Here is a 25,790-nt window from a genome sequence, read left to right on the forward strand (position 1 = left end):
CCCCTTTCGGACCTCGATGCCAATGTCCCACCTGAGCCAAAGACGCTCTTTGGAACTGCCTCAGAAAACCGTGGCCAACCACAGGACCAGGAGCACGTCCCTATGGTTGCCGGAATCAAGCAGGGCCTTCACCCGCAGGATAAGCACAGATCGCCTGGGCCCACCACCAGCCTACTGCAGCCAATCTGGGAGCTTACTGGCCTATTCTCTGGATCGAAGGCTGAAGGGACTAGCAGAGGGCTCACCAAAGACCTCTTCATGGAGCGGCACACTGTAGACTTGGCTGCATTTTCCGACCACATGGAAAGTATTTTCTTCCCAGCGAAAGAAGATCCACAGTCTCCCAAAAGAGAAGAAGGGGAGTCGTGGAGAAAATCCCAGGGAGTTTTAGAGACACAGCCACACACCCAGAGGTCTGAGAGCGGCTTCGCCAAAGATGACTGCTGTGCTTCTAAGGAGCATATGAGCTTGGTCCAGGAAACGGCCATTAAGAAGCACCTTGCCCTCTCTGAGCCGTCTGAACTCAACGTACAAAGCCTCGTCGCTGGGGACACTACAAACCTTTCTGAACGTACTAAGGACACCAGCTCGACCAGTAGTGGTGGCAGCACCTCCCTGAGAGCCAGGATACCAGATCCAGAGAGTGGAAGTCCACTGGGGACTCTGCTCCTCTGGGAAACCACCAAGGATGAGCCTCAGAAGATTCTCAGTGCCGGGGCCCCTGTCCTGCAAGACAAACTTAGCCCAGCACCAGGTGTCCATGGAGGGGACCACACACTTGCAGAAGAGGTGATGGAGATGTTGCCCAACTTGCACATTAACGCCAAGCCACATGGAAGGCTTGAGACGGGGACTGATGTTGGAAAGGGGTTTGAAAACCTGGGTGCCAGTGTTGGCAGCCTTGACTCAGTGCCTGCGCCGAAGGAGGGAGCTGAACTAGGAGAACAGTTGATGGGCTGGAGTCCCGATCCGCAGAAAACATTCCCTTCTCTGGGGATTTTAGGAGGTGCCTCTGCTCTAGGGGCCACCACAGTATGTCCGATCGAGCAGGGCATTGGGCTACCTGTCAGCGGCCATTCTGAGCAGCTTGAAGAGGGTGACGGTGCTGGTGGCCACAGTGGTCTTCAGGATGAGTCTTTAACCCCCTCATTGCCACCAGCTCCAGCCCTTAATCTGGCGACGAAAGGAGAACTCTTGGGCGTAAATTCGCAATTTAAAGAAGTCAGCAGATCCGGTATTACAGGTGAAGCAAGTTCTTGGAGTTTGTCTTCGGACACAGGTGTTGGAAGCCCTCATAGTGTGGAATTATCAGTAAGTGACTACACTGTACCATTTACAGACAGGTACCCACCGGAAAAACGAACAGAGGATCAACCAGAAGGTGAGGGGAGCTCCAGAATTAAAGCTCTCGATAAGCCAAGAAGTGGGAGAGCAACCAGACATGAGGATGGTCACATGATAGGCACTCTGAGGGATGGAAGTGCAGGGAGAATTAAAAGGGGGGACCATATTCCAGACACCCTAAATGGAGGAGAGTACGTCCTAGGAACTCTAAGGGATGGTGGCAAAGGGAGCCACCCAGAAGGAGGCAGAATCCTTGGAACTCCTCTTTATGGCAAGTCAGATATGGGTACAGCAGGAGACCCCACCTTAGGCATCTTGATTGATGATGGATCAGGGACACATACGGATGAACTGAAAGAGGACAACCCTGAAGGTGCTTCCAGGCCATTATTCATTGCTGAGAGTTGCCCATCACGTGGAATAAGCCCTCTCGAAGATTTCAAGACATTAGAAGACCCTTCTTCTCAACTACTGGCAAAGATTGAGAGCAGCGACAACAGAGCCTTTCGCAAGGCGGATTCCCTGAGCACACCTGACATGGATACAGCACCAGCAACAATGAAAAGGTACTGTATTCTACCTGATCTTACAACTTTCTTATTTAACCTCTCTGCTAGTTGATCTTTCTGAGGGCGTTACACAGTGTTTCTTTAACAAGTAGACCCTTTTTGTTTTCCATGTGTGTGTCATGAAGCAATACATGAGAGATATGCCTGGATCGATAAGGATGTTTTGTTGGAAGCCTATATGAACAAGGATCTTTAAAATAGATACACATTTTCCTTTTTTTATTTTTGGATATTAGGTGGCACGTAAGTGCAAAATATAAGCTAAAACGATTGCATTGGAGTACAGCTAGGAGGCAGATGGCATCTGAGGAGAGACATGAAGCTTGTGGGTGTTATTGGTTTTTATACCCATTGACTACCCAAGGCCATTCTAATCCCTATGGCCATTCTCACCCACTTCATGCCCCTCCCATCCCAAATCACACCCGCATATGATCTCTATGTGATAGTTTTATCAAGCAGAAACATCAAACGTTGCACTGTAAATGCCTGCCAGTGTTATTTCAAAGCAGTCTGCTTTTTTTTTTATTTTTTTTAAGCTCTTTTTTATTAGTGGTCACGGATAGGCTGTCACACCACAGCACACCTGTTTGACAGTTACATCAGCGGTAAAATATCCGGTACATTCCACATAACAATATTATGAAGACAAGTCAGCATCGGAAATCATATTACATAGATAGGATCTGAACGGGCCCCAAATGTCCTTGGGTCTGCACGCCGAGGGTCGGGTTAAAACAAACTGTTCCTCTGACTCGTTGACATGTGTCAATTCTTGTAGGAATTGGTTCATGGTGGGCGGGAGCGAACTTTTCCATTTCTGTAAAATACATTTTTTGGCAATAGTGCATGAAATGTTAAATAATCTTCTAATTTTCTCTGGTTGCTTGCCAATGTCCCCAAACAAGTATTTCTGAGGAGTCAAATCAGGGGGAACCTCAGTGAATTCTTCCAGGAGCTCAGCCACCGCCCTCCAGAATCCCCTCAGTACCGGGCAGTCCCAGTACATGTGAAAGGATCCAGCCTGGGCAGCATTACATTTAGGACAGGCATCAGAGGCATCCGGTGCAAACCTTGCGATTCTGGCCGGCGTATTATGTAGCCTGTTCAGGATTTTAAATTGAATCACCCTTAGACCAGCATTAAGCGAAACCTTCTTGGATAACGCACAGTAGCTGGCCCATTTCTTTTCTTCAATGGTCCCCTGCAAATCCGCTTCCCACTGCTCCTTTATCTGATTTAACGTGGGGGTATGAGCTTGCACAGCTGTGTACAACCTAGCAATCCCCAGGACATTTTTAGATGTTACCAATTGCACACATGGATGGGGTGGTGGCTCATCTGGGAAGAGAGGCCACCTCTTTTGGAATGCAGACCTCATACGGTAGTATTGCAACGTTTTCAGGGGACCACCCCCCAGTGCCCTCAGCAAGAGACCCCGGTCTGCAAAAACACCATTCACAAACATGTCACCCAGTTTCATTTCCCTGTTAGGGTCCCAGGACTCCTGTATATTAGCATCATGCGTGGGGGGTATGCCCGGGAAGTCCCAAAGCGATACCTCTGGATTGTAGGGGACCTCCACTCCCAGCCTCTCAAATATCGCCATCCATGCCCTGACTGTACAGCTAACCGGATTGTATGCACATGTGTCTTTATACTTTGGATCGAAAATAACTGACTGTATATTCGTGGGATGTGTGGTGTGTTCCTCTATCCATGCATGGGTTGTATTGTTCTCGTCATTATACCAATATTTCGCAAATTGAGCTTGGGAGACGTAATAGTAAAGTTCGAAATCGGGGGCCGCTATCCCTCCTGAGGAATAGGGCTCTGCCATCCTCTCCCAGCTAATCCTAGCAGTCTTACCGTTCCAGAGAAATGTTATCACCATGCATCTAAGCCTGGAGAAGAAGGCCCTGCCCGGCCATACAGGAATATTAACAAATAGGTATAAAAGTTTAGGGAGGACCACCATTTTAAGAATGGCAACACGGCCAGCTAATGAAATTGGGAGCCGCCCCCAAATCTGAAGCTTGGAGCCTATTGCCTGAAGGGATTCCTCATGGTTATCTGCGTAGAGTGTGAGCTTGTCCCTGGAGACCAGTATTCCCAGGTATCTAATGTGGTCTGCGGACCACTTGAGTCCCCCTGTGTCTGTAGGGCATCGGGTGGCAGGTGTTAGGGGGAATATTTCTGATTTTGACATATTTGTGGTGTACCCGGAATAATCTGCAAACCCCTGGATCTCTGCCATGACGGGTGCTATATTAACCTCAGGTTCCCTGACATATAGCAATGTGTCATCCGCGTAAAGCGAAATTAGTTGGGTGGAGCCCTTCATAGTGATCCCTTTGTCTGAGTGTCTAAGACGGACCGCGGCCGCCATAGGTTCAATGGTCAGTGCAAATAGTAGGGGCGAGAAAGGGCAGCCTTGTCTGGTCCACCTCTCCAGGAGGAACATCTTGGAAATGGCTTTATTGGTCAGGACACGGGCTCCAGGTTCCGTGTATAGGAGCTTTACGTATCGAATAAAGGTGGGACCCACCCCAAACGCCTCAAGCACCGAAAGGAGATAGACCCATGATACTGAGTCAAACACTTTTTCAGCGTCAAGGGATATGGCCACTGCACTCCTCGCGGGGTCGATCTGCGGCATGATACCAAAGAGTCGTCTGAGGTTTAGGGCTGTAGATCGAGTAGGGACAAACCCATTCTGATCGGGGTGGACCAGGGTCGGGAATGCCGGCAGAAGGCGATTCGCCAGGACCTTTGCAAATATTTTAGCGTCCGTGTTTATGAGTGATAAGGGTCTGTAGGACGAAACGTCCTGTGGTGGTCGCCTGGGCTTGTGGAGTACCACTATTATGGCCTCTCTCATAGTTGAGGGCAATCTGCCGGATTCGAGCGCCTCCTCCCACACTTGTAGTAGTATCGGCACAAGTTCCTCACGGAACTCCTTGTAAAATTCGGCGCCTAGCCCATCTGACCCCAGTGCCCTGCCTGTTGATAGATCTTTGATTGCTTCCCCAATTTCTTCCATCGTTACCGGCTGGTCCATTGCCAGTCGCACCTCGTCCGGGAGCCTGGGGAGGGAGAGGGCCTCAAGATAGGTCTTAATTTCTGCGGATGTTTTCTTATCTTGGTTAGAGTATAACCTCTTGTAGAATTCCATATATTCCCCATTAATGTCCTTATCCCCAAGGAGAACCCTCCCCTGTTGCGTGCGTATGCTTGTGATCTGTGTGGGTTGTTTATCGTGTTTAATTAGGTTGGAGAGCGCCCTGCCAGCCTTGTTGCCCTCCCCGTACCTGCGTGCCCGAATCGGGGCCGCCACATATCGGACCTCCCTCAAAGCCAGCTTGTCAAATTCCTGGAGATGTGTGTGTATATCAGCTAGTACTTTCTTGTCTTGCGTATTTGAATATGTTTTCTCGAGTACATCTAACTTCCCTTCAACTGACGATAGTTCGGTCCTCACAGCCCTTAACATACCCATAGTTCTAGACATCCACAGACCTCTCATCCAGACCTTGAATGATTCCCACACTATCAAGAGTCTGTCGACCGATCCGATATTATTGGACAGAAACTCTGGGATTTCAACATGAAGTGACTCCACTACCCCGGAGTCACATAACATTCTACCAGACATTCTCCACCTCCTGAAGGGACTCGGGGTGTTCCGGAATAGTAGTTCCAACAATACTGGGGAGTGATCGGAGAGGGTGCGGGGTAGGATTTCACATTGCTCAACTGAGGGCGTCATAGGCATGGAGACCAACCAGTAATCAATCCTGGACACGGAATCATGTACCGCGGAATAAAACGTGTATCTTCTACTCCCCGGTTGAACCTCCCTCCACGCATCAACCAGTGAGAGCTGTGCAATGACATGCCTAAGGTTCAATGCTGTCCTGCTTGGGGGTCTCATTACCGTAGAGGATCTATCAAGAACCGGATCAATGGCCAAGTTGAAGTCCCCCCCCCACAAGACACCCGAGACATCCAGTGATATAACCATCTGATATATATCCAGGTAGAAGGCCGGGTCATCAATGTTGGGGCCGTATGTATTAACCAGGAGAAGCTGTTGGTTAGCCACCTCCCCCCAGACCATGACAAATCTCCCCTGGGGATCGACCCTGTGCCCACCAACCCGAAACCCAAGGCTTGGGTGAATAAGGGTGAGAACCCCTCTGGACTGGGTAGAGTAGTCCGTGTGGTACCTCAGGGGACCCCACCCGGGCAGGATGTGAGAATTACCTATCCCCACTGCATGGGTCTCCTGCAGCATCAGTCTTTGTGGATTATGCCTGGAGACGTAGTTGGATATCTTCCTAACCTTAACTGGATTGTTCAGTCCCCTCACATTCCACGTCAGCAGCTTGACCTGTAGCCCACCCCCGGGGACCCGAGATGCAACATTAGCCATTTCCAAATCTGACAAGTTCATAGTATTCGTGCCATACGGACAGTGGCAGCCCAGCCGCGACCAAAACTTTACTTTTCAACCAACAGGCCGTCCCCTTCCATCCTCCCTTTAGAGGTAGCTCCGGAAGGCAGCCAAAACCCTCAACAAAGTGTTCCCTTGAGTCCATCCAACAACTGAACGTAACCTCCCCTCCACCCTGTCCCACCCGTCCCCCCTCATCATCACCCCCAACTTGACGATGTAGCCCATACAACTTATGGAACATTCCACGGGTGGCCATGTTGCTTCACATGGCCGCCGATCAGGTCCAACAGCTTCACCAACCAAAGTGCCTGGTGTACTTTAATCAGTTACTCATATGGGCCCCGGGCCCACGCAGGGTCAATACGCAAGTGCTTCTCATTCCATGGGTCTGGGCCTGTTGTTTTGTGCTGGTCTGCCCCCTCTGGGAGGAAGGGGTATGGAAGTTTCAATATAATGCATGGCCTCTGCTGGGGACTCGAAGAAATGGGCCCTGCCCGCATGTTGAAGCCTCATTTTTGCCGGGAACATTAAAGCGTATGGGATCTGGCGCTCTCTTAGGAGCTTCTTGACCGGCTCATAGGACCTTCTGCTCGCTTGTACTCCAGAGGAGAAATCAGGATAGAAATGTATGCGACTTTCCTCATAGTAGAGGGTTCCCGCCTCTCTCGCTTTTCGTAGGATTGTGTCTCTGTCTCTATAGTTTAGAAGCCGAGCAATTATGGTGCGTGGTGGCGCGCCTGGTTTAGGTGCAGGGGCCAGCGTACGGTGTGCTCGTTCCATCAGAAATTGTTCAGAGAAGGCCTCCGGTCCGAACAGGGTTTTAAGCAGTGCCTCAAGATGTGCCTCCATTTGGCCCTTTCCAAAAGATTCTGCTACGCCCACCACACAAATATTATTGCGCCTAGAGCGCGATTCTAGGTCCTCGCACTTGCTCTGTAGCTTTGTCATACTTTCCTTAATTTGGGTGATATCGCAGCTGTGGTGCGAGATACCATCTTCATTAGTGCTGATACGGGTTTCAGTTTCCGTTATGCGTAGGCTTTCCTTCTCCACTCTAGCCTTTAAGGAGCCGATGGTAGAGACTATGTCATCCAGCTTTGTATTTATTGAGCGAAACCCGTTTTGGACTATAGCTGTTAGGTTGTCCAAATTCTCACTGGATTCAGCAGCGGGGTTCTCGGTGTCGGCCAAGTGGGCGTCGGCCGACGCGGCCTGCCCCTGACCCCCCGTGTAGGCGTCCATGGGGCCCCTCCTCTGCTTCCCCGGAGTCTTGGTGCCCTTAGCCGGCCTCTGTAGTTCCCCCATGAGTAATGGCATTCCAGGCGGTGCAGTACACTGTATTCCAGTTACCAGTAGGGGTTTGGTTTCCCGTCCACTCGGAGACTGGAGCCCACCGCCTCAACAAGGGTGATTGCGGGTCCGATTTAGCTGCTACCCGGCCGACCCCGTGGCATCCCACGGAGCCCCCTCTCCGCCCAGCCTCGTCTCCTTACTGGCCGTCCGTGTGGGTATTACTACTGCGATTCACATCAGGTGCCTCGCCCTGCAGGGCTTGTAAAGAGTTCTATGGGGCTGAGCAACTGCGGCAACCACCACCGGGGCCGGGTCGGGCTTTGAGCAGGTACGGGCCGGAGAGTCGTCCACACCGCAGCAGTCCAGAAGCCGTATCGTGTCGCCAGAAGAGTGTCAGGGCAGAGCCGGGACTAAGCTCCTCCCCTTTTGGGCCCAGCCGTTCCGGCCACGCCGCGGCTCTGTAGTAGACTGCTCTAGAGCTCGCCTCCGGATACCTGTCACTCCACGTGCCGGTCAATCTGAATCGTGCCGTATCTCCGGCGATCCCGGACCCCGGGACTCAGGATTTCGTCTGGTCACCCACGGGCGGCCGGGTCAGCTCCCCAGCCCGTCCGAGCCGAAACAGGCAGCGCTGGACGGATAAACTAGCTCAGGATTTCTCGGTGGAGCGGGAGCTCTTAGATCAGGCGGCCATTTCCAACGTGCGCAACAGCGCCCCCCATTTCAAAGCAGTCTTCTGAGAGTGGGTGGCTGAATTTCAGTTGTAAATGTGCTACTGGTGCAATAAACATGTCATAAGCAGGTGTGCCTTCATCCACTTGATTTATAAGAAGTGGTTCCATGTCTTTTCACCCAAAAATGTTTCACCAAAACTTTTTTCATCAAATATTTTCGAACAACATTTTTTTCACCGAATGCATTTTCTTTTTTGTACATTTTGTTCTTGGGGGGGCCTCCCCCACCCCCAAGCCCTCATTTAGCACCCTCAAAAACCCATCCCAAACATTTTGCAAACATAATTAACCCTTTACCCAACCCAAACATATATTCAGTGAACATTTTTTGCAGTTTTTCAATAAGTTAGGATCATTACTGGACAAAATGCAAGGTGAGGTGTTGTTGGTGGGAGGTGATTTTAATATAGTGATGGACAGTAAAATAGATTGGAAATCTGAATGTAGAGATACAATAGTGAAAAGGTTAGTGAGGAATTACATACTTTTGTTTTTAAGTATGGGATAGCAGATGTGTGGAGGGAACTTCCCAATGGGGAAGAAGAATTTTTATTTTATTCACCGGTCCATAACTCATATTCAAGGATAGATTATTTTTTTGTCAGTAAGACACTGATTAACCAGGTAGTGGGTTCGAATATTCAGGAATGTGGCATATCAGACCATGCTTTGCTTGATATGCATATTAATTTGAAAAACATAGGAGTGACATCCAAAAGATGGAGGATGTAAGCAAACGTTCTTAAGGATGATCTAGTTACAAAGGGTTTGGAATATTTTATAAGGTTTTATTTTGAAGACAATAAAGATACAACCGGAATTTAATCTGTCTGAGATTGTTTTAAGGCTGTGCTAAGGGGTGAGTTGATATGTAAAACTACACATGCTCAAAGGACAAATCAGAGAGAGATTAGTAAACTGGAGGAGGAGGTTAAAGTTATGCAGAAGGTTTGTGCAACTGGAGATTAGGAACAGAATAGGATTAGTTTAATGAACCTGGAAGCTGAAATGAATGACCGTGTACAAAAGTTGGCAAATAATGGTCTGTTTTATTCTAGGCAACGATTTTTGGAATATGGTGACAGAATTGGCAAACTATTAGGTAATAGGCTTAGAGGGATGATTACAGACACATGTATTTCTTCTATTCAAACAGATGGAGGAGCTACTTTGCATATGACTAAAGAAATCAGTGAATGTTTCAGAGGTTATTATGAGCAGTTATACAAGGAGGAAATACATCCTAGTGCTGAGAACTTAGAAACCTTTTTGATAAAATTGCTCTGTCTAAATTAGATCTAGGAAAAAAAAACATGTTGGATTCTATGATTGATGTTGTTAAAGTATATACTGCTATCTCACAGATGAAGGATGGGAAATCACCTGGGCCAGATGGATTAGTGGCAGAGTTTTATAAGAGGTTTGATTCTCAAGTGGCACCAATTTTATGTGAAGTCTATAATGACTTTTTACAATCAGGAACAATGTGTGACACGATGAAAGAGGCATTAATCATTGTAAATCCGAAACCGAATAAGGATCATAAAAGGTGCGGGAATTATAGACCGATTTATTTGTTAAATGTAGACCTAAGATTTTCATAAACATATAGGCTAATAGATTGAAGTCTTGCATAGGTGAACTGATTGATGGGTCTCAGGTGGGTTTTACTCGAGGACGGTTTGGATATGATAATATAAGGACGTTGTTAAATGTGATTGGGGCACATTATGGAAAGGATTCAAATAGAATTGTTGGTTTTGTTGACGCTGAAAAAGCCTTTGATAGGGTTAACTGGAAGTGTATGGAATGCACGTTGTTGAAAATGGGATTTGGGCCAATATTTATGAAAATGGTAGAGTGTATCCATCATGATGTTAGGGCACAGGTGCAGGTTAATGGGGAGATCTCAAAGTCATTTCCGCTTTTGAGGGGAACACGTCAAGGCTGCCCGTTATCACCGTTTTTGTTTAATTTAGCACTAGAGCCTCTGGCAGAATACATCAGGCAATGTGATGTAATAAAAGGGATTAGTGTAGGGAAAACCGAGGTTAAGATATTGTTTTATGCAGATGATATGATGATGTTGTTGTCTAATGCAGAGAAATGTGTATCTATACTGAAAGAAATGTTTGAGGAAGTAGGAAAAATATCTGGACACAAAGTTAATTGGGAAAAAATGAGATTTTCCATTATCTAGAACATGTGATAATAGTATTCTGGAATCTTGGAATTGTAAGTGGTCGCCCGGAGGTGTCATATATTTAGGAATACATATTATTGGGGATTTAAATAAAATAATACAGTACAATTCAGATAAGGTGTTGCCCAAAATATCATTGATTATTAAAAAGTGAGAAACATTCAATTTAAAATCAATCCCATTGTGAATATATAGAAAGCAAATGTCTAAGTTTGATAAACTTTTTCAATCCTTTTTGTGGGGAATTGATAAAAGGCCTCGGGTTCCAAAATTCATGCTGATGCAAGGAGTTGAGGAAGGTGGATTTGGGTATCCAGATTTAATGAAATACTACAAAGCTTTTTTGCTTAAATAGAGCTCGCATGATTTTAAAGAAGAATATGCTAAAGACCGATTTGGCTGCGTATGGAGAGGGAGATGTGTGCACCATTTCATTTGGAAAACATCTATAGTATGGAGAGATTGCCTAATAAAAGGCTAAAACTACCAACGATAGTGGCAACCAGACAGGCCCTGAGATTATGGTTTAGGGAAAATGAACAGAGTTATGGTTTTAGCTCAGGTGCCTCTATTTGGCATAATGAAATATTACAAACTAATAATAGATGTCTTTGCTGGAAGAGTTGGAACAAGAGAGGAATTCTGAGGCTGAGGGATATATTGGATGGAAACAGGTTGTTGAATTTTGATGAATTACAAAGTAAATATGATCTAGGTCAAAGAGAAATGAAAAGATATTTGGATCTGGTTGCCCTAATTAATCAGAGGAAGGATATAGCTGGTGGTTCACTTGCAGTGAAACCTGACATTAGTAAACTGTTAGAGGGACAGGAGTATAGTGTGCAGACTTATATGCAGTTTATGCCCATGGAGGTTGGACATCTTTTAGCATGGGATGGTGTGGAGGAGGCTTGGGCGAATGATGTGAGTAAGATCATATCCAAAAAAGATTGGAGGGATATTCTAAGGGTAAGCGTGAAGCTGAAGGGAGATATGAATTTGCATTTAATCCGACATAAAATTATTGGAAGAGTTTATTGGACACCGGTTAGAATGTTCAAGTTGAAACTGAGATTAGATGACTTGTGTTGGAGCTGTGGTACTGGTAAAGGTACTCTTTTACATCTGCTGTGGGAGTGCCTGAGGGTACAAACATTTTGGAAGGAGGTAATAGATAGAATTGATTTAGTTTTTGCAATAAGCTTACAAAGATCTGCTGCAAACATAATCTTGCTCTCACGTGAAGACAGATGTATGAGAACTAGGAAATATAACTTATGGATTGACAGGGCTGTGATGATAGCAATTGAGCTGATCCACAAAATTTGGAAGACAAGGAAGAAACCTAATGTTGAAGATTGGTTGATGGAATTGCAAGTACTGTCACAATATGAAAAAGTCTCATTGAAAAATAAAGGTAAAGAAGAGATATATTTGTCGTTATGGGGACCGTTTGAAGACCTGTACGGTTGATTTGGTAGAGAGATTGGGAAGGATAGGTATGGTAACAGTGAGAGTAGTTCTTCTTCTCCTTCTTTTTTTTTCTCCCTCATCGTTCATGTTGTCTGTTGTTTTGTGTGTAGTAGTGTGTACATTTGGTGGTGATGGTTTTTATGTTTCGCAAAGGAGAATTGTATTAATGAAATATGTATTGAGGATGTTCAGGAATTGTGGATATAAATGCTTATTGTAAAATTCTGTTGAATCTATGCAAAGTTGATGTGATTTAGAAAAAATTCAATAAAGAAATCTTTTTAAAAAAAAACATTTGATGAAAAATGTTTTAGTTGAAACATTTTTCAGGGAAAAGACTGGATACAATAAGCAGTACGTGTGTCCTTGCACTGAAGTCCTGTTTAAAACAGGTAGTGGAAAAGCCAACTGTTTTGGCTTGTGTGTAGGTATTAGATAGCCATTTACCAGGCACTGGCAGCATATTCCCAGGTAATCAAAACATTTGCCAGATGTTGCCATTTTATGGCTAGGGGGACCATAAAGCAAGTGCCTGGCAAATGCCTATCCTATGCCTGCACACAAGCCACAACTGTTGTCTTTGACAATGCTTGTTTTTACTGTTCCTATGTTGTAGAAGTACGGGGTACCTTGTGCTGTAATCTCATAATCAATTTAACTAATCCCATTGGAGAGTCCTTGTAGATATCCCATTTTTTAAAAATTATATTCATTCATTCATTTTCATTCATTTTGTCATTTGTATAGCGCCTTCCACCATATTTATGGTCCAAACTTGCTGTTGGTTGAATGCCCTTGGAGGGACCGGATTCCAAAATTTGGGAAGAAGTGAAGGTGGGAGGTGCTATTATGTGTGTGTGTGCATTTCAGCCATTAAATTATGTGAGGGTGGCCAAGACCCTGCTAGTCACCCATGTCTGAATGGCGTGTGAATGGGTGCAGCAGAGCTAAATTATGACCTAAACAGGGGTGGGTTGTGTTTAAGGAGATACAGAATTATGTGAGAAGCTACAGTTCGAATTATTGTCCTTAAAGGTAGCTTCATTCTAATGACAGAGGTGTTGTGCAATAGTGTGTGTTATATGTCAGTGCAGGTTGTGTTGAGTGAGCCTGTGCCTTCCGCTAAGTTACAAAGGTGTGGTGTGCAAGGGGAGAAAATGGGTTAGCTGTACAAACAACGTCTACATCCTGGGTTCCATCGATGTACAAAGAGCGGTGCTATGTTTCACAGATAATCGAAATGCTAAATGAATACAAAATATGGCACAGATGGGCCAAAATGTAAGATATGTCTACCTTACACAATTAGGCTAAATGCTAAATATAGCTACCTTACATAATTAGGTTAAAAGCACAATATGGCTGACTAACGCAGCTGGGCTAAAGCATGCAGGTATATGATAATAGGTAGTATGAGTGGCAGAGTTTTACTGGAGTACAGTAATGGCTGTACTTCCGGCCCACACCACACTTACCTTATCAGTCGCTGTAGGTTGTCTGCATCAGGCGTCCCAGGTGAACACAGGCAAACACTGGGTGGATCTGCTCAGTATGGAGCTGCCCTTTGCCTCTGGCCCTTCACTGAGGGCTCCCCTGGGGGACTCTCCTAAGACTGCTCCTTCCCAAACAGGTGCAGCCAATCACAGGCAAGCGAGGCGAGTGGGTGGTGGGAAGAAGGCAGAGGAGGGCTTGCAAAAGAAAAAATGAAGGCAGAGAGAACAATAGCACAAAAGAGTGAGAAAACGCGAGAAAAAAGGAAAGGAAAAAGGCAGAAAAAGGCGAGAAAAAAAGCATGAAAAAAGCAAAAAGCAGGTCGAAGAGGGGGAACAGGATAAAAAAAGGCAAAAAAATGGGAGAGGGAGGGCGACCACGATGGAGGATCGGGGTGAGCACTCACTTGAAAGCAGGCCCAGGGACAGTATTAGCAGGACTAGCTCTCACTGGCCTGCTACAGGTGAAAAAGTCTTCCTGGGCCCTGCCGACTAGGTAGTTGGGCCAACAACACTGCGGGGCCAACCACAGGCAGTGGAGGGGGTGGAGGCCGGTAAGAGGGTAGGGGAGGGGTTGCAATAGAAAAAAATGAAGGCAGAGAGAAAAAAACATGAAAAGGCAAGAAAAAGCGAGAAAAAAGAAAAGGAAAAGGCAGAGAAAGGTGAGAAAACGCGCGAACAAAGCGTATTATTAAAAGAGATTGCGTAATGAATGCATGTCACAAATCGTTTCTTCCAAATCTCAAATGGGGTTCAGTAGGGGGATCGGGACAGAAGCTAATGGATTGATGATAAATGGCCTTATTGAAATGGCCTCTAAGAAAGGTGCAGACCCTTTGTATGTAGCCTGTGTCGATCTTACTTTAGCCTTTGACATGATCGATAGATCTCAGCTTTGGGCTAAATGAGATAGTAGGAATATCTCAGGCTCTCTACTTTTCATCTTGATATATATTTGCATTTGAAGACTAATTTAAGATTAAGACTTGACTCACAGGGAGCAGTTTCTGGTGTTATTCCGACTGCAAGAGGTCAGAGGCAGGGGTGCGCTTTAACCCCTGCCTCTTTAATCTGTACTTCGAATGGATTGTGCCTCCCACGTATTCCTCATCTTTGATACATCTAAGTTTGCTTGCAACTTGCTTCAGAATTTTTTTTCATATGTCAGAGCATCGTGCTTCATCGAGTCATGGTCTTCGACGGCCTCTGTAGCATCCCTCACTGTGACGTCGACGCTGATATATGAAGCACACGCAGTCACCGTTACCTTAGTTTCATTTTTTCTGCATTACTACGTGCTTCGGAGCTATCGCCTCAGCAAAATTTCGATTGCAATTTTACTCCAATCGAGTTCGTTTCAGTATTCATTTGAACATGTCCTCGACAACGAAGACGGGTTTTAAACGGTGTGCAGACTGTGGGGCAAAAATGTCCATAGCAGACCTTCACTGTATCTGTCAGTGGTATTTGGGTATAGGCCACAAGGTGGATGACTGTGGCTCATGTCAATCCATGACAGTGAAGGCTTTGCGGGAAAGGAAGGGGAAACCTGACGCAGTAAGCCCTCTCCCAAATCCCCATCCATTAACTTGTCCAAACAAAATTGTCCTCCGACTCGAGGGATGTATCCCCCTAGAAAAAGAATCCTAAACATCAAAGATGCTTGAGATCGAGATCACGATGCTCGCGATCTTCTCACAGAAAAAGTACGAAGTAACGTCACAGATCCTCATCGACTATTTCAACTATTTCCTCCTCTCCCGATAGAGTGTCTTTCCCTGGGGAGAATTCTGCTTAAAAATGCTTGACATTTTTCAGAGGCAGGCTCCACCGAGTGCCGCTCTCAAGGAGTCAGGGAAGTCAAGCCACCCCTCTGCATCTACGAAGATCAGTAGGGAATCTCATGTGTCTCATTCCCGTGCGCCTAAGAGCCCGGGACGAGAGGCTCCTCGACACAAGTCGTAGGAGTCTTCATCGACACTTAAGAAAAAAAGGACATCTTCCTCCTTGAGGCCTTCATCTCCGCTCTCGAAGCCTTCATTGAAGGTGTCGAATCCATCGAGTTTGTCGCCTGCACCATCGAGGCATTTAATCCATTTGAAACCATTGAAGCTTTTAAAGCCGTTAGCTCACTCACCGACCGCTCTGCAAAGTTTTCGAGACCCTCTGCATCTTCGATTCCATCGGGGCATTCTGTGCCTTTGAAGACTTTAAAACGTGTAGTGGACTCGACCAAGTCATACAAACCCCTACCTCGATGAGATTTCTTCAGGTCTATGGGTTCCATCTTTGGGTAAGATGAAGAGGAAGGTCAAGCTCCATTTGGATATTAGTTTGGAACACCCAATGTCCCAGAAAAAAATATATCTCCAGAGCCTAAAATGCCAAATCTGGTCGAGACACTTAAAGAGACCAGTAGTTGGGAAAAATCTCCTGAAAATGACTTTGGGAACACAGAGGTGGCTGGAAACTCTGATCCTTCCTATAGGTCAGTGATATGTAAAGTTCCAGAATATTTAGGGTGGTCAAAACCTGCTGCAATTGTGGAAACTGATGACCTTAACAATATTTTTGATAGTGGTCCAGTAAAGGAAGCTGTGTTAGTTACCCTTTCATGCTGCCTTAAGGGTGAGAGTAATGGAAAATTCACTGAAGCCAGATTCCATACCTCCTCTTAATAAACTGGTAACTAAGAAGTACAGAACAGCTTCTGTAGACCCTCCTTTCCTGAACAGGCATGCAACACCAGAGAGTCTGGTGGTTCAGGCCCCAGCAGTATCCTCTAGGTTTGCGGCTTGCCCTTCAACTCCTGCCGACAAGGACGATAGGAAGGTTGACTCATTGGGAAAGAGAATGTTTAGTGCAGGAAGCATGGCACTGAAATCAGCCAATGCTACAAGTGCTTGGGTGAAGTACGCACACACCCTTTGGGGTGAAGCTGCCATTGCAGCACACCATATACCGGAGGGAGAAGAAAGGGATGGGTTTTTAAGCCTCGTCCAAGACAGGAAAGATGCTGTGAGGCAATCTTTACAGTCCAGCCTGGATACTGTGGATTCCGTAAGTAGATCCATGGCTGCCAGAACTGTGGTAAGAAGTATGTCATGGCTGAGAAAGTCCGGCTTTTCGGCGAATGTCCAAGCACATTTGCTAGACATGCCCTTCAATGGGACTTTTCTTTTTGGTGAAAAGGCTGACAACAGCTTGGAGAAGCTACAAGCTTCAAGGACAGCCGCTAAATCTTTAGGGGCGGCAATCGGACAACCCCAACCCTCAGGACAAGGGTGGAGAGGACGCCCTTTTTGTTTCTATTCTTCCATCTCTATGGGAAGAGGGCAATTCTCACACAGGGGTCAGAGGAGAGCTCCTTGTGGAGCCAGCGGCAGAGGGGGTAGAACTCCCTGTGCAACACCTGCTGAGTTACCCTCTGCTGCAAGTGGAGCAGCAGAATGACTCTCTTACCCACACGTTTGTGGTAGTAAGCAGACTGTCACAACATCGCCAGAGTTGGCGAAACATAACTTCGGATGCATGGGTGCTACAAACAGTAGCCAATGGCTACTGCCTTCCATTCCTAAAGAAACCCCCACATTTCCTCCCGAAAAGCCAGATCTATCTTGGTTCCAGATCCACTCCTCCAATATGAGATTCTCACCCTGTTGGAGAAAGGTGCAATAGAGCTGGTACCTGCAGCGGAGAGAAACCAGGGTTGGTTCTTGCCCTATTTCCTAATCCCCAGGAAGGACGTAGGAGTGAGAGCCATCTTGGACTTGAGATGCTTGAACAGGTTCCTCAGGAAGGACAAGTTCAAGATGGTGACTCTTTCACAGATCCTTTTGGCCCTTCGACTCCAGGATTGGTTGTTGTCATTGGATCTTCATGCTGCTTACTTTCTTGTGCCCATACATCAGAAGCACAGAAAGGTTTGCGGTTCTCACTAGCAGTTTCAGACCTCTGCATTCGGCCTCACCTCATCCCAGAGGGTCTTCACCAAGCTTGTGGCAGTGGTGGAAGCACGTCTATGGAGGGAGGGGTTCCACATCTACCCTAACCTGAACGACTGGTTAATCAGGGCTTGTTCTCCGGAACAGTCTATGAGTCATCTCAATCGCACCTGCCACTTCCTCCACAAGCTGGGCTTCTCCCTGAACTTCAAGAAGTCCCACTTGACACCTTCACAGAAGCTTCAATTTATTGGAGCAATCCTGGATTCAGCCTCGGGAAAAGCTTCACCACCCAAGTTGAGGGGTCATCATCTCTCGCAGATGGTCCCCAAATGTCACTGTGCCCAGCGTCTCCTGGCCTTCGATTTCTTAAGGTTGCTTGGCCTCATGGCATCCTGCATTTTTCTGGTGCCAGGGGTTTGCCTGAGATTGAGATCCCTTCAGTGGGCTCTCAGAGCCCAGTGGTCTCAATTCTCTGGCCGAATGATGGACATTCTTCAGGTCCTGACAAAGGTCGCTCAGGATCTCCTGTGGTGGGCCAGCCAAGAGAATGTGATGAGAGGAGAACACTTTTGGCAACCATGGCTGGAGACGACAGTTGTGACAGACGCCTCCCTCACAGGATAAGAAGCAAACATGAATGAGCTTTCAGTAAGGGAACACTGATCTCAGTTGAAGTCAAACTTCTGGAGCTGAGAGCAATCAGACTAGCGCTGATGGCCTTCCTGCCCTCAATACGGGGGGAAAGTGTCCTGATCATGATGGACAACACAGTGGCCATGCACTGTCTCAACAAGAGAGGGGGCGTGGGATCACTGCCCCTATGCAGAGAGGTAATGCAGTTCTGCTTCTGGGCACTGAGAGAAGGAATCACTCTTTTGGCAGTTCACCTAACCGGAGAAGAAAATCCAGCCACAGACGCTCTGAGCAGGCAGAGTACGATCTCCCATGAGTGGGAGCTAGTTCAGGGAGTCCGTCTGGAGATTTTCGCCCTTTGGGGAACCCCTAAAGTGGATCTGGTCGGAACCAGTGTCAACAGGAAGTGCAAGCCATTCTGCTCCAGGGAATTTCCCCAAAGAGGAGCTCTAGGGGACAAGTTCGTAGTGGACTGGGAATTTCCGCTTCTGTATGCGTTTCCCCCAGTCCCTGTCATTCCTCACGTAATACAGAGGTTGAGGAAGTTCGGGAAAACTATGATCCTGATTGCTCCGGATTGGGCCCAGAGAACGTGGTACCTAGACCTTCTAAAGATGACCATCTGCCCTCCAATTCGTCTTCCCTAAAGAGAGGACCTACTCTCGCAAGAGGGAGGTTGCATTCTTCACCCAGAGATCAGGACTCTCAACCTTCCCGCATGGTCTCTGAAAGGGTGAGATATAGGAATTGGGACTTTCCAGAAGATGTGATGGAGGTGTTGCTTTCGGCTCGAACACCAGCAACTAAATCTCTATACAGCTGCCATTGGAATAAGTTTTGCAGCTGGTGCAGCTAAAATAAACTTGATCCTTTTACATGTAAACTTCCCATTGTTCTATCTTTCTTGCTCCCCTTGACCCACTCCGGTTTACAAGTGGCCACGGTGAAGGGCTACTTTGCTGCACTGTCAATTCTTAAGAGATCTCCTGATGAGGGATCGTAATTTAAAGTGCAGATGGTAGTACAATTTCTTAAGGGCCTGTCTAACAAATGTGTTCCCGCCTACTCCCTTTATTGTGTCAACATTGGACTTGAAACCTACCATTGAAATGTCCTATGGGAGCTCCTTTTGATCCCTTACATTTGTGTCCAGTGAGAATTCTTACAATAAACAACATCTTTTTTTGGTAGCTATCACATCTGCCGGCAGGGTAAGTGAGCTACAAGCCCTGTTTTCAAAGCCTCCTTTCGAATCCTTTTTCAACTACAAGGTTGTTTGAAGAGTTCGATCATCCTCTTTCTTCTGAAAGTTGTGTCAGAGTTTCACCTTTTACAACGTATAGTATTACCAACTTTTTATCCTTCTCCTCACCCATCAAAACAGGAGGAGAGACTCCATCGTCTGGACCCTAAGAGGGTATTCAGTTACTATATTACACGGACAGCAAATGCTTGCCAGGATGGCCAACTTTTCGTTGGATACGCTGGACAAAGATTAGGTTTAGCAGTCACAAAACAAACAATTTCCAGATGGATCGTCATGTGTATAACAAAATGCTACTCTTTGGCAGGTAAAGATTTGCCCGAAGGTTTGAGGGCACATTCCACTAGAGGGGTGGCTGCTTCCTCGGCTCTATAAAGATAAGTGTCGGTGCAGGACATATGCAGAGCAGCAACCTTGTCATCCCTCCATACCTTCAGTACATTTTACTCTATAGACTTTTTATCAGGAGAGGAGGACACATTTGGCAAGGCTGTTCTCCATATCATCAACAAATAGAAATTCTTAGCACCCACCTCCTAAAACAAACTGCTTTGGGATTCTATCAAAGATGAGGAATACGTGGAAGGACACAATGCATTAGAAGAATAAGTGACTTACCTGTGGTAACGTTCTTTTGACTGGATGTTCCTCCCACGTATTCTTCTTCACCCTCGCATTCGTCCCCTCTTGCTTGACTAGAATTTCTGTGTCTTACACCTTCCTTTCTCGCCACGTCAAAGAATGTCTCCTCCTATGGCACAGTCTGTGAATTGTGAAATAAAGGGGGGAAAAAACTAGAACTGAGGTAATGGTCACTGCGAGTGTTTCATATAACAACGTTGACGTCACAGCAAGATATACTATGGAGGCCGTCGAAAACCATGCCTTGAAGCCACACGACGCGCAATCCGATGAAAATAAAAATCCGAAGCAAGCTGCAAGCGGACTTGGATATATCAAAGTTGTGGAACACGTGGGAGGAACATCCAGTCGAAATAGCATTATCACGGGTACGTAACTTGTTCATCTCAGACCTGGGCGATTCACTGAACTCAATCTCTTATATAGCCCCTTAAGATCGGTAAAGAAAGGTGTCCATGGCTATGTTATGCCGACAACGTTGTTCTAATGGAAAGGACCCAGGTGGGCCTGCAACGATTAATTTCCTATGTATCCTGTGCATAATAAATTAAAGGTGAACATGGCAAAACAAATATTTTATGTTTTAACAGAGGTTGTCGAACAGCGCCTACATTTACCTGGGTGATGAACACTGATCAGATAACTGTGGTCCAGTCGACTAAATGTTTGGGGTTCACACTAATGAAAATTACACATAGGACCTTACAAAAAAACATTCTTATGGATAGAGGAACCCAATTTGGAACCCAACTGCGAGCTATTGCAGCAAAATGTCACCATAAGCAAGCCCCCTCTTATGCTCAATACAAACCCGCAAACCAATGTGCCTGCTGTTTAAGGGAACGTTCAGTGCACTGCACTGAAGTGCAAGTTTCAACTTCTTCCTACACTTTTATTTTAAAACGAAAACATTCCGGAATGGTTTCTTTTTAAAATAAAAGTGTAGGAATAGTAAAATGAAATAAATAAAAGTAGAGGAGCACCGCTCCCAGCCGCTCCGGCCCGTTTTAACCTCTGCATTTGGAGAGCACTATCATTATATAGAAAGCTGCTGGTAGGACCTACAAATTCCATATACCATCTGATGGGAAAGGAAATGGAGTATCTTTCGCATGAGGGGTCATCTAATTTCAAACATAAATGCACTCAGGCCCTTACTAAATGGGCTGGACCTGCTTTTAACAAATCCGGATGCAGCCAAAAAATGTAATAAGGCACACTGATTGGTGTGATGGGTGTGATGGGAGAAGCATTTATAAAACGAATAATGACTTCTACCTCGAAAATTAGAGATCGGCACCCTCCCTACTTGCGTGACCGAACAGCCGCACAATGACGACTTTTTAAGACTGCGGTTAAATCTTATTCTTACGGGGGAGAAAAAAAAAGAAGCTTGTACATGACCCAGTTTTTTTTTAAATGAAACTTCCTTTTGGCATAGAATTTTGGGTGGTAATTGCAGTGGCATTTTTTTTAATGGATTTCAAACTTGATGGATGATTTTTATCTGATATTAACATTTATGTATTAACGAATGATATTTGAACATGGTTTTTAGGAATTAATATAATGAGTTTGGAATGTATTGTATTTTTATTGTCAGTAATCCCTTTTTTATATGTGTGCTGATGTTTGATGATTGTATAAGGTTTTAATAAACTAATAGAAATAAATAAATAAATAACAGCATCAGGAATGACCTCCCCCAGGCAGGCTGCTCCGAGAGATGAAGCAGCCCTTTCTGATCCTTTGTGATTATGTGATACTTGTCTCTATAGTGTAAAGGGGTTGACAGGGGAGTAGCCAGCATTGCAAGAGTGGCGGGCGGGGGGCAGCCACAAAAAAGCCCTTCTACTCCACCCCACCCAAATCCAGTGCACGCAATTCCATATGGTATCATTCACAGCCCCAATCAACTTTTTTGGTAAGATAAGTGGCAGATGGCAGTTTGACTCAAACACATAACAAGAAAACCAAAAAAACTTCAGGACCATTGCAGATGCAGGAAACCCATGCATTACAGCTCTGTACAGTAACCCACAATGGTGGCAATTTTAAACTGTAGGGCCAGCTTTTGCAAATGTTTCGATCTCAGCGAGGATTTATGGCCAAGCAAACATTTTTTTACAAGGGTATCTAAATCCGCTCAGAACTAGAGTGATGATCTAAAATCAACTTGTGTAGGGGTGGGGCAGGGTGGAGGGAGTCAGACTGCACGAGCCATAGAGAGAAAGCCAACTGGACACAAAACCCTTCTGAAATCAGTGCGGTATATTTGACAAAACAAAGAAGCAAATAAAATGTTCCGGTAAGTATAGACAGTTGAAATCGACTTGTCGCCATGGGAGACGCTCCACTTCTACACCTATGCAGGAGATTGAGTTTATGGCCCTTTGGAACATGCATATGTAATGGATGGGATTACACCAGAATAATTCAGAGTCCAAATAACCGAACCAACTCACGAAGATGGCAAAGTACTGTTTTATTAAATATTATCTAAAACAGGGAGGTTACAACGAACATCAACTGACATACGCTCAATCTCTCAATGATTTCCAGAAAAAAACAATTCTTATACCTGATAATGCGTCAGAGAGACATCATACTATGTGGCAATAGTGAAAAACGTATAAAGTGTCGGGATTGGTTAAGGGAAACATCTAGATATTCACTTCTATAGGAGCTAGGATTGTTATTGGCTGTCTGATATCAAGTGGACAATTTATGCCTACCTCTTAAAACATGTCATTTCAGAAACATCAGATACAGTTTCTGATTGGTCTTACAAGCTATAAGGTCCTTTGTTATACAGACTAATACAATTGGTTGGTAAACTTGTGCCATGTCTGCAACATTCGGTACATTTGGCAGCACACAAGCCCAGATCTAGATGCAGGGAGATAGGACATGAAGCTACCTCATACCCAATTAGCCTTGCATCTCTCATCGCCCATGCCTTCTGCCATGAAATTGTCTATGTACTTGGCCTTGTAGAGTATTCTCGTCTTTGGGAATACACGGAAGTGAGGGCACTCGCTATCATGTCCGGAACTTCAAGTTCAAGCTCTATTTCCATGCTTGGCTCACGTGACAGGAGACCACGATCGTGTCCATTTTGTAGCTTTTAAATGCTCTAAATGAATTAAAACTTGTCATCCTTCATGTTCTTTCTTGCACATTACCGTGAGAAGATTCATACTCTGAACACTCGTTCTTCAGAGAAGATAGCCGACCTCGATTTCTAGGATCTTGACTTCAAGCCAGGCAGGCTCCCCACGCAGCTCCACGAGCCTGCTATTCTGCTGCGACACAGCTTTCCATTCACCCTTCATGATTTCTGGCGTACTTATTTCATAATGCCAATGTCCAGTTTCAGTACAAGGGTGGCTTTGCCTGCATTCTATTTTCTACTCATGGCTAGCTTCTATGATAGCTTGATCTACCTTGCCCTTCAGAAGCTGTACATTCATTGAACTTTTGTTTTCTGCAACATTTAGTGCACATGTAATCTTCTTCTTTTACACTTCAGAGTTCACTTGGTTCTTTACTTCGTCATTAGTTTCTTCAGGATGCATACGTTATCTTCATTCACTATCTCGGGACGTCGTGCATACTTTCTTATGACGTCATCAGTCATTTGCTTAGCTCTCTCTCATAGTCCTTCAGGGAGCTCATCCTGCAGGTTGTCATCACTTCGAGGGTACATTCAATAGGGTTATCTCAATGGGTATCTTCTTTCAAATACTCGCTGCGGTATTGGTACAATAGCTGATGTTAGGCAAGGCGCATTCTCATGTCTCCAATACAGGGGACGTAGGGGGCGGGATCTTGTGCAGATGTTCACAGCTGCTCCTCTACAACATTGCAGAGAAACACAGCAAACATAAGGGAGTATCATCGCGAATGGGTTTGAGGCAAAACTAATAAAACACGTATGCCTTGGCCGCAGGAGGGATCGTTGTCGAAAGCAGTATTGCGACGTATGACGACATATTTGCAAGCCACATATAAGGGAAAGAAGCTGCATAAAAGGTTGGCAATTAAGTGGTGCACACACACACACACACACACACACACACGAGTACAGAACTCTTCCATGGGCCATAGGCACCCCGGCAAAAGCGGTGCAGCCAGGGCTTTAAGTTGGCCTGGGCTAGCAGGGGCAGAGCCCCAGCAGCCTCTGAAAATTGTGTTTGAGACGGGGCCCTGCCGGGGCTCCCTAAGGTCCTCTGGCAGCCCCAGCCCACCAGAAGCCAACGCCTGATTTTCCAAAGCTTGAAGCTCTTGAGTATAAGGGAGAGTGTCAGGCTTTAAAAAAAAGCCTCTAATTTTCTATAATTGTGTCGCCGACCCTGCCAAGCACACCTTTGTTGTGGTGATCATCTCCCTAGCACCCTAGGAGTGGGGGTGATGATGGATGCGAAGGGGTACCTGGCAGGGGGTCAGCGCCACAATTATGAGCAACACTTACCTGAATGCAGCCTGTTAGGCCATGCAGCTTTTGCGAAATTGGGCCAGGGCTCTCCCGGGGGCGTGGCTGAAAAGGGGTGTGGGTGAGATAAGTGTTGCCTCTTAATTGAGGGGCATGCCCCTTGTCGGCCACGTCCCTGTAAGAGCCCCAGCTCAATTGTGCACACCACTTAAAGCACTAGGTGCTGCACATAATTCCTTGCAATTAACCAAACTGCACCCACCTTCTCCGATCACCCAACAGAGCTCCACTTTTAAGGCGGTCTGCAACCTTTGGCTTTCCCCGATGCATTGGACTACAACTCCCATTAGCCCTAGCCATTATAGTGAACAGTGAGGGATTATGGCAGTTTTAGTACAGAACATCTGGCGAGCCACTTGCAGAGCCTTGCTCTAGCATATCTTGAGCGAGCCTGACACCTGCAGCACACTCGTCCATTTGGATTGGCTGAGGCCATGGAAAGTAGTGGTAGGCTCAGGCTGCACTAGGAATCGGCACGTGACCACTGCTAAATAATTCAGACACGTTCACATGTGCAGTTTATGTATTTGGGCAGCTGTGTTTAGGGTGTGGCTCGTTTGCTTAGTACTGGTTCTACTGAATGAAAAGGAGACAATTGGTTAATATTTTCCCTCCTTCTCACAGATGCCACAACCACGTGCACACGGCAGCCATGAGGCATACATGCATGCATGCATGCATGCACACCCACCACTTCAGGAACCATGTCACTCCAACACGCTCACCATGTCCTCCAAAACCATGCAGCTCTTGTTTCTAATTCTGACAACCACGTGCACACGGCAGCCATGATGCATACATGCATGCATGCATGCACACCCACCACTGCAGGAACCATGTCACTCCAACACGCTCACCATGTCCTCCAAAACCATGCAGCTCTTGTTTCTAATTCTGACAACCACGTGCACACGGCAGCCATGATGCATACATGCATGCATGCATGCACACCCACCACTGCAGGAACCATGTCACTCCAACACGCTCACCATGTCCTCCAAAACCATGCAGCTCATGTTTCTAATTCTGCCAACCACGTGCACACGGCAGCCATGATGCATACATGCATGCATGCATGCACACCCACCACTGCAGGAACCATGTCACTCCAACACGCTCACCATGTCCTCCAAAACCATGCAGCTCTTGTTTCTAATTCTGACAACCACGTGCACACGGCAGCCATGATGCATGCATGCATGCATGCATGCACACCCACCACTGCAGGAACCATGTCACTCCAA

The 25,790-nt window shown here is 46.1% G+C and overlaps 1 protein-coding gene across 6 annotated transcripts in view; it reads left to right on the top strand.

The window, feature by feature from the left end:
- The window catches only part of TACC2 (transforming acidic coiled-coil containing protein 2), a 984,629-nt gene that overhangs the window by 478,024 nt on the left and 480,815 nt on the right, over window positions 1–25,790 (top strand). For 2 of the 6 annotated variants that reach the window (XM_069611969.1, XM_069611970.1), the window contains exon 1: window positions 279–1,910. The exons of 2 other annotated variants lie outside the window; for them this stretch is intronic. In XM_069611969.1, the coding sequence (XP_069468070.1) occupies window positions 301–1,910 (1,610 nt within the window). In that variant the 5' untranslated portion in view covers window positions 279–300. Of the gene's footprint in view, window positions 1–278; window positions 1,911–25,790 lie in introns of those variants that run through there. 2 more of the 6 variants (XM_069611972.1, XM_069611971.1) reach the window with 2 other exon arrangements.

This window comes from Ambystoma mexicanum, chromosome 8 (assembly GCF_040938575.1).
Source record: "Ambystoma mexicanum isolate Mex_15411 chromosome 8, UKY_AmexF1_1, whole genome shotgun sequence".
NCBI classification, from domain to species: domain Eukaryota; kingdom Metazoa; phylum Chordata; class Amphibia; order Caudata; family Ambystomatidae; genus Ambystoma; species Ambystoma mexicanum.